The sequence below is a fragment of the Symphalangus syndactylus genome, chromosome 10 (genome assembly GCF_028878055.3).
Source record: "Symphalangus syndactylus isolate Jambi chromosome 10, NHGRI_mSymSyn1-v2.1_pri, whole genome shotgun sequence".
Taxonomy (NCBI): Eukaryota; Metazoa; Chordata; class Mammalia; order Primates; family Hylobatidae; genus Symphalangus; species Symphalangus syndactylus.
Window position 1 is genome coordinate 132,190,549 of NC_072432.2, and position 15,441 is coordinate 132,205,989.

Sequence of the window (15,441 nt, forward strand, 5' to 3'; positions counted from 1 at the left end):
TATCTTTCAGGTCAGATGGCAAAAATCAAGCAAACCCTTCTAGACAGCCAGGGAGTGTTCCTCGACATGTTTCTCCAGTGACACCTCCCAGAGAAGTTGTAAGTATAAAATGAAAAATTATTTTTCTTTACTGTATTAAAGGATCAAATGCTTAAAGATTAAAAACAAAGTTATATAGATAATAGCTAGAAACATAGATACCTTCCTAAGAATTCAAGAGTACTGTAGGTGGTCCCTGAGTTTTTTGTTTTTGTTTTTGAGACAGAGCCTTGCTCTGTTGCCCAGGGTGGAGTATAGTGGCACAATTGCATCTCATTGCAACCTCTGCCTCCCAGTTTCAATGATTGTCGTGCCTCAGCCTCCCAGGTAGCTGGGATTACAGGTGTGTACCACCATGCCTGGCTAATTTTTGTATTTTTCATAGAGATGGGGTCTCATCGCATTGGCCAGGCTGGTCTTGAACTCCTGACCTCAAGTGATCCACCCGCCTTGGCCTCCCAAAGTGCTGGGATTACAGGTATGAGCCACTGTGCCCTGCTCCCTGAGTTCTTTAAAGGAAAACCAGCGGAGTCCTTGGCTCAGAGGACACAGAAAAAGACAGCTGGACATTAGGAATGCCTTGCCTAGCAACCAGGATTGGGAAATGACATGGGACCTATGCTATCACTGCTTTTTTCTATGTCTGCTCTTTTCCTATTTTCAATACCTGTCTCCATCTCCCTATGGGGTGTTACCAAAGACCTGGTGCTGAGCTCTTGGATTGGCCTAATTGTCTCAGCTGTAGGACTGATAGTCACTGTTCTGCAAGTGTATTAGGGAGTGTTTAGATCATGATATACTTCTACTGATCTGCATGTATCCCTAAGCAATATGTAATTTTTTAATGTTTTAAAACTTTTAAGAACGTTTTATTTGATAATTTGCACATATATCTGCAACCTGTTTTTCCCTTTAATGTCACTTTGTGATTTATCTCTATCGATAGATATAGCTGTGATTCATTCATTTTCACTGTTGACAATGATTAGAAATCCTTCATTTTTTAATATATTTATACACACACACACACACACACACACACACAGTCTCTCTATTCCACCCCCTTTATCTTTATAAAAAGGAGACAAAAATTGTTATGCCCTTTCTCCTCTTAACCATATATCTTGGAGATTTTTCCATGTCGTTATGTATACAGGATGGCCACAAAGGCTGTATGCATGCTAGTTCAAAATTATCTGTATACTCTTCTTCATCATTGACATATATGTGTATATTTCTTATTTGATTTTGGCAAAATATATATAAAATTTGCCATTTTAACCGTTGTTTTCAAGATGTTTTTTGTAAATTTAACAGTAGTGGTAAAAAAAAAACCACTAATATTTACCATCTTAACAATTTTTACATGTATAGTGCAGTACTCCTAAGAATATTTACCTATGTTTTCTTTTAGTAGTTTTATAGTTTCAGGTCTTATGTTTAAATCTTTAATCCAGTTTGAGTTGATTTTTGTATATGGTATGAAATACCAGTTCATTTTCATTTTTCTTCATGTGGATATGAAGTTGTCCCAACACTATTAATTGAAGTGACTGTCCCTTCTTCATTGTGTATTCTTGGCACCTTCGTTGAAGATTGGCTGACCATGAAGTTGTGGATTTGGGGTTCTCTATTCTGTTCCATTTGTCTTTATGTCTGTTTTATGCCAGTAGTGTGCCGTTTTAATTAGTATAGCTTTGCAGTATATTTTGAAATTTGGTAATGTGATGCTTCCAGCTTTGTTCTTTTTGCTCAAGATTGGTTTAGTGATTCCGGGTCTTTTGTAGTTCCATATGAATTTTAGGATTTTTTCTATTGTTACGAAAATTGTCATTGGAATATTAATAGGTATTGCATTGAATCTGTAGTTTGCTGTGGTTATTTTAATATTAATTCTTCCAGTCAGTGAGCATGGGATATCTTTCCATTTATTTATGTCTTCAATTCCTTTCATCAATGTTTTATAGATTTCCTTGTACAGATATTTATTTTTTGTGGTTAAATTTATTCCTGTTTTATTTATGTATGTATTTTTGATGTCATTCTAAATGGAATTTTTTTCTGGATTTCTTTTTCAGATAGCTTGTTGTAGTGTATAGAAATGCTACTGATTTTCATATGTTGATTTTGTATTATGCAACTTTACTGAATTTATTAGTTCTAAACAGTTTTTTGGTTGACTCTTTAGGGGTTTCTGTATAAAAGACCATGTCATCTGCAAACAAGGACAGTTTTACTTCTTCCTTTCCAATTTTGATGTCTTTTATTTCTTTTTCTTGCCTAACTGCTCTGGTTAGAACTTCTAATACTACATTGAGTGGAAGTGGTAGGAGTGGACATCCTTGTCTTATTCCTGATCTTAGAGGAAAAGCTTTCAGTTTTTCATTGTTCAGTATGATGTTAGCTGTGGGCTTGTGATTTACGGCCTTTATTGTGCTGAGGTTCATTATTTCTTTCTTTCTTTTTCTTTGTTTTTGAGATAGAGTCTCGCTCTGTCACGGAGGCTGCAGTGCAGTGGCACAATCTCGGCTTACTGCAACGTCTTCCTCACAGGTTCAAGTGATTCTCCTGCCTCAGCCTCCTGAGTAGCTGGGATTACAGGCATGTGCCACCCTGCCCAGCTAATTTTTATATTTTTAGTAGAGAGACAGTGTTTTGCCATATTGGCCAGGCTGGTCTTGAACTCCTGACCTCAGGTGATCCACCTACCTCGGCCTCCCAAAGTGCTGGGATTACAGGCGTGAGCCACCATGCCTGGCCCAGTTTATTCTTTCTATACAAATTTGTTGAGAGTTTTTATCATGAAAGAATGTTGAAATTTGTCAAATGCTTTTCCCTCATTTCTGAAAATGATCACATGGTTTTTGTTATGTTTATGTTCTTCACTTCTGTTTTTTATTTGTTAGTGTTGTTATTTATTGATTTGAATATGTTAAACCATCCTTGCATCCCCAGAATAAATCCCACTTGGTCATTGGGAAATACCCTTTTATGTGCTGCTGAATTCAGTTTGCTAGTATTTTGTTGAAGATTTTTGCATCTATATTCATAAAGGATATTGGCCTGTAATTTTCTTTTCTTGTGGTGTCCTTGTCTGGCTTTGGTTTCAGGGTAATGCTGGCCTTGTAAAATGAGTTTGGAAATATTCCTTCCTCTTCAAGTGTTGGGAAGAGTTTGAGAAGGATTGCATTAGTTGTTCTTTAAATGTTTGGTAGAATTCAGCTGTGAATTTATCAGGTCCTCAGCTTCTTTGATGGGAGACTTTTTAAAGTTACTAATTCAATCTCCTTACTTATTATTGATCTTTTCAGATTTTTTATTTCGTCTTGATTCAGTCTTGATAGGTTGTATGTTTCTAGGAATTTATTTTTTTCTAGGTTCAATTTGTTGGTGTATGATTGTTCATAGCAGTCTCTTATAAAACTGTGTATTTCTGTGGTGTCAGCTGTAATGTCTTCTCTTTCGTTTCTGATTTTATTTGATTCCTCTTTCTTTTTTTCTTAGTCTACTTAATGGTGTGTTAATTTTATTTATCTTTTCAAAAAAACAACTCTTAGTTTTATTGATTCTATTAATACTATTTTTCCAGTATTTCATTCATTTTTGCTCTGAGCTTCGCTATTCCCTTTCTTCTACTAACTTTAGGCTTAGATTGTTCCTCTTTTTCTAGGTCTTGAGGTATAACATTAGGTTGTTTACTTGAGATTTTTTAAAAAATGTAGGCACTTATTGGTATAGACTTGCTATAAACTTCCCCCTTATAACTGCTTTTTCTGTGTTGCATACATTTTGTTATGTTGTGTTTCTATTTTTATTGTCTCAAGATATAGTTGTTTCTCGGTACACATTGGGGATTGGTTCCAGGACCCATACATATAGCCCAATCTGCCTATATTCAAGTCATGCCGTTGGCCCTGTAGAACCCACATATAGGAAAAGTTGGCCCTCTGTATATGTGGGTCATGAATACTGTATTTTCAATCTGTGTTTGGTTGAAAAATATCTGCATATAGATGTACCTGTGCAGTTCAAACCTGTGTTGCTTAAGTGTCAGCTGTATTTTAAAATATTTCTTTTTATCTGTTATTGACCAAGTGATTGTTTAGGAGCATGTTGTTTAATTTTCATGTATTTGTGAATTTTCTAAAATTTCTTCAGTTATTGATTTTTAGTCCTAATATTAGTTGGAAAACATACTTGATGTCAGTCTTTTAAAATTTGTTAAGGCTTGTTTTGCAGCTTAACATATTATTTGTCCTGGAGAATGTTCTGTGTGCATTTGAGAAGAATGTGTATTCTGCTTTTGTTGGATGGAATATGTCTATTAGATCTGTTTTGTTTAAAGTCTAGTTTGAGCCAAATGTTTTCTTACTGATTTGTTTGGATGATCTATCTATTGTTGAAAGTGAAGTACTGAAGTTTCCTAGTAGTATTGGGTTGCTATTTAGCTCTCTCTCCAGATTAATTAATACTTGCTTTATATATTTAGGTACTCTAAATTGGCTGCATATGTATTTACAGTTGTTATATCCTTGTGATGAATCAACACCTTTACCATTAATGCCCTTTTTCATCTCTGTTTTTATTGTTTTTGATGTTACCTCATTTTGTCTGATGTAAGTATTGCTATCCTTGTTCTCTTGGTTTCCATTTGCACAGAATACTTACTCATATTTAAAAGAATTACTGATAGATAGGGACTTACTATTGCTATTTTGTTTTTGACCCTTCCTTCTTCCCTTGCTGCCTTCTTTTGTATTTCTTTTTAATTAAAAAAATCAATTATGGATACATAATAGTTGTACATATCACATGGGGTACATGTGATATTTTGAAACAAGCATACAGTGTGTAATGATCAAATCAGGGTAATTGGGATAGTCATCACCTCAAGGATTTATCATTTCTATGTTAGGAACATTCCAACTCTACTCTTTTAGCTATTTTGAAATATACAATAAATTATCATTTTCTTTGTTTTTTTGTAGTAATATTTTGATTCTCGTTTTCCTTTGTGCATATTGTATAGCACATATATTGTGATATCTTTGCAATTACATAAAATATTTTATAAGTTTATAGCAATCTATTTTAAACTGATAACTTCAATCACAAAAACTGTACCCCTTTGTATTTCTTCTTCTTCCACTTTATGTAATTGATGACACAAAATTACCTCTTTTTATATTGCTTATCATTAACACAGATTCATTACTTTTTATGCTATGCTTTTAACATTCTAACAAGATTTAAAAGTGATTTTCACACTCACATTACAGTACTACAAGATTCTCTATTTGTCTATAAACTTACCATTATTATCGAGTTTTATATTTTCATATGGTTTTGTGTTGCTATTTATTTTCCTTTCTCTTCACCTTTTTTGCTCCTCTGCCACTTTGATTTTGAATATACTAGTCTTTGAGTCCACTGATACTTTGTTCTGCCTCATCATGTTTGTTGTTGAATCCTTCTAGTGAATCTTTCAATTTAGCATTACAGTTTTCAGCTGCAGAATTGCTGTTTGGTTCTTCTTTATAGTTCCTGTCTCTTTGTTGATATTCTCATTTTGTTCATACATCATTTTCCTGATTTCTTTTAGTTGTCCGTCTGCATTCTCTTTTAATTTTTTGAACATCATTATGATGGTAATTTTTGAATTCTTTGGTTATTTATATAAATCTGTTTCCTTAGGGTCAGTTTCTAGAGATTTAGTTTGTTCCTTTAAATGTGCCATGTTTCTATTTCTTTGTATTATTTGTCATTTATTATTGGGATTTTGGCATTTGAAGAATTAGCTGCCTTTCCCAGATTTTGCAGCCTTGTTTTGTACAAGGAGGACTTATGCTACTCAGCCTGGCTAGAGATTCTGGTAGCCTCTCAAATCTTTTTTGGGGATGTGTCCTCTGTGAGGATTTTTGTGCAGTCTCCTAATTATGGAAGTTTGCTAGTTTCTACTCAAGAGCACCCCCAGGTGTCTGTCTGTGATACTGTGGTCTCTCTGCCTTTTTTTTTTTTTTTTTTTTTTTTTTTTTTTTTTGGAGACAGAGTCTTTCTTGGTTGCCCAGGCTGGAGTGCAGTGGCACCATCTCGGCTCATTGCAACCTCCGCCTCCCGGGTTCAAGTGATTCTCCTGCCTCAGCCTCCTGAGTAGCTGGGAATATAGGCGTGCGCCACCACTCCCAGCTAATTTTTGTATTTTTTAGTAGAGATGGGGTTTCACCATATTGGCCAGGCTGGTCTCGAACTCCTGACCTCGTGATCCACATGCCTTGGCCTCCCAAAGTGCTGGGATTACAGTGTGAGCCACTGCGCCTGGCCTGTTTTCTAGTATTTTAAGTCTTTTTTTAAAAAAATGCTACAATATAGATATGACTGTTGAATTATGAAATGTTTGTTTAGGTTTGTGAGGCCATACACCAATTAAATTAATTGTTAAGAGGATGGACTGTGAACCAAACTGCCCAGTTTGAGCACTGCCTTTGTCACTTTATAAGCTGTGACTTCAGGCAAGATTCTGAAACTCTCTCTGTACTTGTTTCCTCATCTGTAAAATAATAATAATAGTACTAATCACAAATGACTTTTGTGAAAATCAGAGGGATTCGTATGTGTGAAGCACTGAGAAGTGCATGTGGCACATGTGAAGTGCTCTGTGAGCTTTAGCTATTTTCCCCTGTATTCATTGTCTGCTTTCAACCTTATTGAATCTCAGCTTATTTTTCTGGTATATCTACTTCAACTGGGTATCTTTTAGAAGTTCCCTTAGCGAAGGTATTTTGGTAGTAAATTCTGTCAGTTTATGTCTTTTCAGAATGTTTTTGGCTGACAGCTGTTTTTTTTTCTAAGAACTTTAAATAGACTATATTTTAACATCCTTTGTTGCAATTTAAACATTGTCTGTTACTCTAAATGATGCGGTAGATATCTTTTCCATGCGGCTTTTTCTTCTGTATCTTTAGACTATTTGGTGTAGATGTGGACTTAAAAAGAACTCCTTTGCCAATAAATCGACTTCCTGAGTTGATTTACATTTTTCAGTTCTAGCGAATTCTTAGCAATTATTTCTTTTTTGCCTCTGTCTCATTATCTGATTAACTCTCATGCATTTCTTGCATGTTAGACTTTTTACTATCTCTCTGTTTCTTAACCTCTCTTTGGTATTTCCAATATTCTTGTGTATTCCATTCTGATTATATTGGATCTACCTTCCATTCACTAAGTCTCTACTAAACTACGACAAATCTTCTACTTAATCAACTCATTGAATATCTAATTTCACTAGTTTTATAGTACATTTAATTCCTGTAGTTCTACTTAGTTCTATTTCGAATCTGCCTGGTTATTTGTGATTGTTTGTTATAGTTTTATTATCTGTTTTAAAGCTTTTATTTCTTAAAGCATATTCAAACACCTAATTTTTGTGCTGTATCTGATCATTTTAATATGTATGCCCTTGGTGGGTTCTCAGGTTTGTTATTTCTGCTGACTCTCGTGATGGCTCACTTCTTAGTGCACTTGTGATGTTGATTGTAAACTGACATTCTTTGGAACATTGTCTTGGAAATAAATATATTTGAGTCCTGAATTATAGTGGGTTCCTACCGAGAGTATTTTTCTTTGCCAGATGCTTGGGGGCATGGTCAATCTTTGATGTCTTTAAACTGAAATTTTTGTTGATTTTTTTTTTTTTTTTTTTGCCACACAAATGTTATGAACTCTGGTCCCCCAACTCTTATGAGGATGGGTGTGTGGTAAGAATTTCTCCATGGAGACTATTTTTTTAGTTCCCCATCTATCAGCACCAAGACAGTATCACCACGGGCCTTCCTTGAGGCAGGTTTTTGTTTTTCTAGTTAACCCATGGGGATATCACCCTTCATATGTCTAGGCTTTGTATAGGGCCTTGTATTCACCATTCCATCCAGCTCAGGCCCCAGCTTTTGCCTCCTTTATCTATGGGTCACTGAAAACGCATACTGCCACCTGCCAAGGATAGGAAGATTTTCACAGGAAGAAGGCAACTCCGTAGTTTGGACTCTTTCATACCTTCTTGGGTTTTTTTGGGCCTGTAAGATGTTTCTTACTTCCCACCAACCCAGCCAAGTGTTTCAAAATACCTTTTAGATATTTTAGGCAGCATTTTAGGTGTACTGTACTGGGAAGTTTTCTCTGGACATTTGGTCCACTATTTGCAAGAAGTGAACATGTACTTCATTGTTTTTAATAACGGTATACTGTTCCCTCTTATAAATTTACCGGAAATTTAAAAACAGGTTGTTTCCAGTCTTATACCATAAAAAAATGTGGTACCAAGCATCCTTGTAAATAGATCTTTGCATACATTTAAAAGTATATGTCAGATAAATGCCAAAAAAGATTAAAAATTTTTTAAATTAATTTTATTTTTAATTGGCAAATCATAGTTGTATACTTTTATGGGGTACAGAGTGATGTTTTATGTAAACAATGTGGAAGTGATTAAATCAAGCTAATATATCCAGCACCTTGCTTGCTTCTAATCTTTAGCTTGTTTTCATTAATTTATATTTAATTGACAAATAATAATTGTGTATATTTTGGGGTATCATGTGATTTTTAAAAAATTTTATTATTATTATACTTTAAGTTTTAGGGTACATGTGCAGATTTTTTTTTTTTTTGAGATGGAGTCTCACTGTGTTGCACAGGCTGGAGTGCAGTGGCATGATCTTGGCTCATTGCAACCACTGCCTCCTGGGTTCAAGCAATTCTTCTGCCTCAGCCTCCCGAGTAGCTGGAATTACAGGCGTGCGCCATCATGCCCGGGTGATTTTTTTTGTAGAGACGGGGTTTTGCCATGTTGGCCAGGCTGGTCTTGAACTCCTGACCTCATATGATCCACCTGCCTCAGCCTTCCAAAGTGTTGTGATTACAGGCGCCTTGCCACAGTGTGATGTTTTGGTCTATGTATACCTTGTTGTAAGATTCAGTTGGCCGGGCGCAGTGGCTCATACTTGTAATCCCAACACTTTGGGAGGCTGAGGCGGGTGGATCATGAGGTCAGGAGATCAAGACCATCCTGGCTAACATGGTGAAACCCCGTCTCTACTAAAAATACAAAAAAAAAAAAATTAGCCAGGCGGGGCGCCTGTAGTCCCAGCTACTCGGGAGGCTGAGGCAGGAGAATGGCGTGAACCTGGGAGGCGGAGCTTGCAGTGAGCCGAGGTCGTGCCACTGCACTCCAGCCAGGGCGACAGAGCCAGACCCCATCTCAAAAAAAAAAAAAAAAAGATTCAGTCAAGCTAATTCCCATACCCATCACCTCACCACATTGTCATTCCAAAAGTGGACTTGATCCCTTTAGAGTGCTGCTCCTATGGCTTGTGGAAAGGGATGGAGACATTTTGTTGCATTTTTCACCCATTTCACAGTACATACAAATCATTCTGCGGGGAAAAAAATTGCAGATGATAGACCATCTGCTCTGTGGTAGAAGCCAGAGGGTGCTCAAGGTCTTCACCACCACTGTGCATTCTCTGCCAGTCATAGAACTTTAGGAGTTAACAGTAGATGGTAAAGAACATCTTGGTCAAGATCACTTCATCATTGATTTAGTAATTCCATCTGATCATTCCTAAGTCTTATAATGTAATGTGATATGTGAAAAATATTACTTTTACTTTCTTATTTGAGGCTAAGTTATACAGTTTCACTTTGTTGTAAACTTCAACTACTTCATCAAGGAAGAATATAATGAATTCCAAAATCAAGGATTCTAGCTGAGTGGTATTTATAGTATTAGTTAGATACTGTATAGGTTTGGCAATACATATTGGCAGATTTTATTTAAAATACATTGACATAGGAAATATGTTACCTTCTAACTAATACAGTTGGTTTGAAGCAAGATCTTAGTACTTTGGTATTACTGAATTTAAAAAAATACCTTAAAAGAATTAAGTATTCCACATTCAGTGGTAAAGATATGTCAAATAAGCAAAATATTTTTAACTATCAGCATTATAAATAAATACAGGTTGAGCACCCCTAATCTGAAAATCCAAAATGCTCCAAAACCCAGAACTTTCTGAGCACCAACATGATGCCACAGGTGGAAAATTCCACACCTGCCCTCATGTGATGAGTTGCAGTCAGAATGCACTGTTGAGTACTTATATGTGAATAAATCTAAGAAAATGATTGCTTACCAGTAGTATATAAATTCAGAGTCAGGAGTGATGGTGATGCCAAACAACCACAGATTGTCCATATGAGGGGCTGAGAGAGTGACACCTTTGCTTTCTGATGGTTCAGCATACACAGACATTGTTTTATGCACAAAATTATTTAAAATATTGTATAAAATTACCCTGAGGTTATATGTATGAGGCCTATATGAAACATCAATGACTTTTCTGTTTAGACTTGGGTCATGTCCCCAAAATATCTGATTATGTATGTGCAAATATTCCAAAATTGGAAAAAAATCTGAAATTTGAAACTCTTCTGGTTCTAAGCATTTCTGATAAGGAATATTCACCTGTAGTCTGTTTATTGATTTTAAATATGTAGATTTCTTTTATCTAGAAATCATATTTATGAGCACATAGGGGTAATAACCTTATTATATTTTTCTTTTTAGCCTATATATGCAAACAGATTTCCAGTACCAACCTATGCAGCCAAGCAACCTCAGCAGTTCCCATCAAGGTCAGAAGAAAATTTGCTTAGATTTTTTGGCCAGAATAAAACCTAGAGGGTAATGTCTAATAATTTCCCCTGTATTTTAATGTAATTTAGTGAAAGGTATTTATTGTCAACAGTTTACAAGAACATGATTTGCAGAAGGGTTTTAAAATAGCTTTATATAAATTTTATCATATTCGTACAGGGTCAAAATGAAATATTAAATAAGCTTGAGCAAGTCACATAGATTCTGCTGCCACAGCTTTCATGTGCATATGATTTAGAAGCAAGGGCCTTTGAGATAACCAGTGGTAGGAAACCAGATGGGTTGGAAGAGCCTTCCTGTCAAAAACAGCTAAAAAAGCTGGACAATATAAGAAACTATGTGTTTGAAGGCATAGAAGACTAAAGAGGTGAGGAATTGCGGGGGTAAGGTCAGGAGAGGAAGGAAATCTAGAAATGATTCCAGCTTTGGGGGCCACTTTTCCTTCCTAGATGAGTTTATCTGTTCTGACAACAGAGAGGCTAGGAAGCTGAGGAGAGCTTTCTACAAACTCACAGGGCAGAGGGGACAAAATTTAGAATCCTGCCAAAGAGGAGGCACCCTAGCAAACATCTCAGGGTCTGTGCTGGGACCCAGAAGTAAGAATGAACTAGACCTTCAACTGATTTCTACAATTTCTTATGTTTTGCTCATGATCAAAAAAAGCCAAGTGTAAAAGAAAAGAAAATATGACTAAAACCAAGAAACAATAGACCATAGAAACAGACTGAGAGGGTATCCAGTTAATAGACATGGACTTTAAAATAACTATGATGTCATGGAATTAAAAGTCAAGATTGAGAATTTTAGCACAGAACTAAAAACTTAAAGAATCAATGCAAATTCTAGAACTGAAAAACACAAGAACTGAAATGACTCAATGGATGGGCTTAAAATCATCAGGAAGGAAGATAATTTATTACTTCATTTTGTATCACATAAAATGCAAATACATGTGACCCTCCCATCCCCCAAAAGTCTTTCGAATTACAACTGCATATTGCAACTCTGAGGACTATCTTCATATGTAATCTTTATTATACAGTAAGAATACATTGAAATCCAACTGAGGATCAGGGAAAGAGTATATAAATTGTGAGGGAAACATTCACCAGGTAGTGTTCTAGTGTTACTGGAGTAGAGGTGTACTAGAATTGGATGATGAGGTTAGGAGTGGGTGTCCACAGGTAGAAGTGTGAGGTTTGAGATGGACAGGTATAGAAGTCATAACACTTTTGATTCTCAGAATGAATCTCATGTTGAGGGAGCTATAAACAGCTAGGTTTACACCTAGCAGTAATTTGCTGCCCTCAAATTCTAACAGCACAGGCAAGTGCTTGATCACTTAGTGTACTCACTTGTCTTTTACAGTTTATCTTTACCATTTCATGTGCTTTTTTTTTTTTTTTTTGAAAAAACATGTAAACTAGAACCTTCATACAACATTGTTTATTATGGAGTAATATTATTTAAAGTAGTTATTCCATTTTAGACTCTAATTGGAGCCTTTTAGCCATTGAATATCACCCTAATACTGATCTCAGAATGTAAAGTACCCTTTCCTATTGTCAGAGATGTTGAGGATGGTGTTATGTTGAGCTTGTAATGAGTATGGCATTATTTCACCCAGTCTAAACACGCTATTAACTATCTCTTTTCCCCTCGCAGGCCACCTCCACCACAACCGAAAGTATCATCTCAGGGAAACTTAATTCCTGCCCGTCCTGCTCCTGCACCTCCTTTATATAGTTCCCTCACTTGATTTTTTTAACCTTCTTTTTGCAAATGTCTTCAGGGAACTGAGCTAATACTTTTTTTTTTCTTGATGTTTTCTTGAAAAGCCTTTCTTTCTGTTGCAACTATGAAAACAAAATACCACAAAACACTTTACTAACACAGAAAAACAAACTGAGTGTGAGAGTTGAGAAATACAAGGAAATGCAGTAAAGCCAGGGAATTTAAATAACATTTCCGTTTCCATCATTGAATAAGTCTTATTTAGTCATCGGTGAGGTTAATGCACTAATCATGGATTACGTTATTTTGAACATGTTATTGCAGTGATTCTCAAATTAACTGTATTGGTGTAAGATTTTTGTCCTTACGTGTTTAAATGTTATTCTGAATTTTCTACCTTAGTTATCATTAATGTAGTTCCTGATTGAACATGTGATAATCTAATACCTGTGAAAACTGACTAATCAGCTGCCAATAATATCTAATATTTTTCATCATGCACGAATTAATAATCATCATACTCTAGAATCTTGTCTGTCACTCACTACATGAATAAGCAAATATTGTCTTCAAAAGAATGCACAAGAACCACAATTAAGATGTCATATTATTTTGAAAGTACAAATAAACTAAAAGAGTGTGTGTGTATTCACGCACAGTTACTCGCTTCCATTTTTATGACCTTTCAACTATAGATAATAACTCTTAGAGAAATTAATTTAATATTAGAATTTCTATTATGAATCATGTTAAAGCATGACATTCGTTCACAATAGCACTATTTTAAATAAATTATAAGCTTTAAGGTACGAAGTATTTAATAGATCTAATCAAATATGTTGTTGATTCATGGCTATAATAAAGCAGGAGCAATTATAAAATCTTCAATCAATTGAACTGTTACAAAACCACTTGAGAATTTCATGAGCACTTTAAAATCTGAACTTTCAAAGCTTGCTATTAAATCGTTTAGAATGTTTACATTTACTAAGTTGTGCTGGGTCATGTAAAATATTAGGCACTAATATTTTCATAGAAATTAGGCTGGAGAAAGAAGGAAGAAATGGTTTTCTTAAATACGTACAAAAAAGTTACTGTGGTATCTATGAGTTATCATCTTAGCTGTGTTAAAAATGAATTTTTACTATGGCAGATATGGTATGGATAGTAAAATTTTAAGCACTAAAAATTTTTTCATAACCTTTCTTAATAAAGTTTAATAGGTTTATTAACTGAATTTCATTAGTTTTTTAAAAGTGTTTTTGGTTTGTGTATATATACATATACAAATACAACATTTACAATAAATAAAATACTTGAAATTCTCTTTTGTGTCTCCTAGTAGCTTCCTACTCAACTATTTATAATCTCATTAATTAAAAAGTTATAATTTTAGATAAAAATTCTAGTCAAACTTTAACAGGTATTATCTCACTAATTTTCAGACTTTTGCCAAAGTGTGCACAATGGCTTTTTGTTATTAAAGAACAGATTAGTTTTGAAGAAGGCAAAAATTTCAGTTTTCTGAAGACAGCATGTTATTTTAACAATCAAGTATACATATTAAAAATTGTGAGCAATCTCAAATGAAGGTCCAATTTTTTCATTTTAAATCTCTAAATGAATTCATATAAGACTCAAACGTTTGTGCTGTTCACTCATGTAGCCTCAATTTTTGCAATTGTAATGCATATCACTGAAATTTTACAGTTGGTAATGTATTAACTATGTAACTTAACACTTGGAATTAAATAGTTCTTTGGATATTTGACTAGTTAAGAAAGTTTTTAAAAAGACTATTGGATCTGAACTTCTTTTATATATTTTTTAATATACTTTATGTTTTTTACTTTCTTGGTCATGGATGCCACTTCAAAATTTGAAAATATTAAAGGACATCCTTTCTATCTTCAAAAAGAATAAATAAGGATAAATTATATGCAAGTTTGACATCTCTGTTTGACTCTGTATGTCAAACTGACCTTGTTCAGAGTATTGCATTCTCCCTTTCTCCTGTGTCTGTAACCATAGAGTTAAGCACAATTTGGGTTTTCTAAACCTAAATCAGATTTTATTAAATTTCATAAATGTTTACTAAAACCTACCATTTTTCAGGCACTGTATTAGGTACTGTGATATCTAAGTTCTGGATAGGATATGTTTCCTGACTTTCAGAAGTGCATCCTCTGTTATGAAGAGAGCCATACACACAAGAATAATACAAAATCAACCCTATTAAAGATACAAACCGGAAAGGTTGAGGAGTAAGAAAGAACAAAATAATATAAGAACCAGAAATTCATTCAGAATACTTACCACTAATTGATGAGTTGAAGCATTTACTGTAATTGGTCTTCTGTTTGTTAAAAGGAAGGTGAAACTAGCTGTGGCTCAGCAGCTGCCTAAAAACAATGTTAGCTTAGCATTGGCTGTTCCTATTGAGATACAAGCTCAGTGTATTTTTTTGTTGACTTGTTCCCCGCCCCACCCGCCCCAGATGGAGTTTTGCTCTTGTCACCCAGGCTGGAGTGCAATGGCACGATCTCGGCTCACTGCAACCTCCACTTCCTGGGCTCAAGCGATTCTCCTTCCTCAGCCTCCCCAAGTGCTGGGATTACAGGCGCCCACCACCATGCCCGGCTAATATTTGTGTTTTTTAGTAGAGACGGAGTTTCACCATGTTGACCAGGCTGGTTTCCAACTCCTGACCTCTGGTGATCCAACCACCTTGGCCTCCCTAAGTGCTGGGATTACAGGCGTGAGCCACCTCACCTGGCCTGTTGCCTTGTTTTTGTTCATGCTATTAATTTCAGGTGTAGATTGCCCTGTTGAAATTGCACGCATCCATAAAAATCACATCTTCACTTTAAATGTGTTAGTTCCCCAAATGAGATTTTTCTCTGTTCCCATGAGGCCTTTTAGTTTATGTGTTGGCCTATTATGTAGTATGAGAA

General features: G+C 35.2%; 1 protein-coding gene across 1 annotated transcript in view; it reads left to right on the top strand.

The window, feature by feature from the left end:
• Positions 1 to 13,814, top strand: part of ADAM9 (ADAM metallopeptidase domain 9) — a 110,069-nt gene extending 96,255 nt beyond the window's left edge. The window contains exons 20-22 of the mRNA XM_055296028.2: positions 11 to 98; positions 10,664 to 10,731; positions 12,419 to 13,814. Coding sequence (XP_055152003.1) covers positions 11 to 98; positions 10,664 to 10,731; positions 12,419 to 12,512 — 250 coding nt within the window. The 3' untranslated portion in view covers positions 12,513 to 13,814. The remainder of the gene's footprint in view (positions 1 to 10; positions 99 to 10,663; positions 10,732 to 12,418) is intronic.
• The last annotated feature ends 1,627 nt before the right edge of the window (positions 13,815 to 15,441 follow it).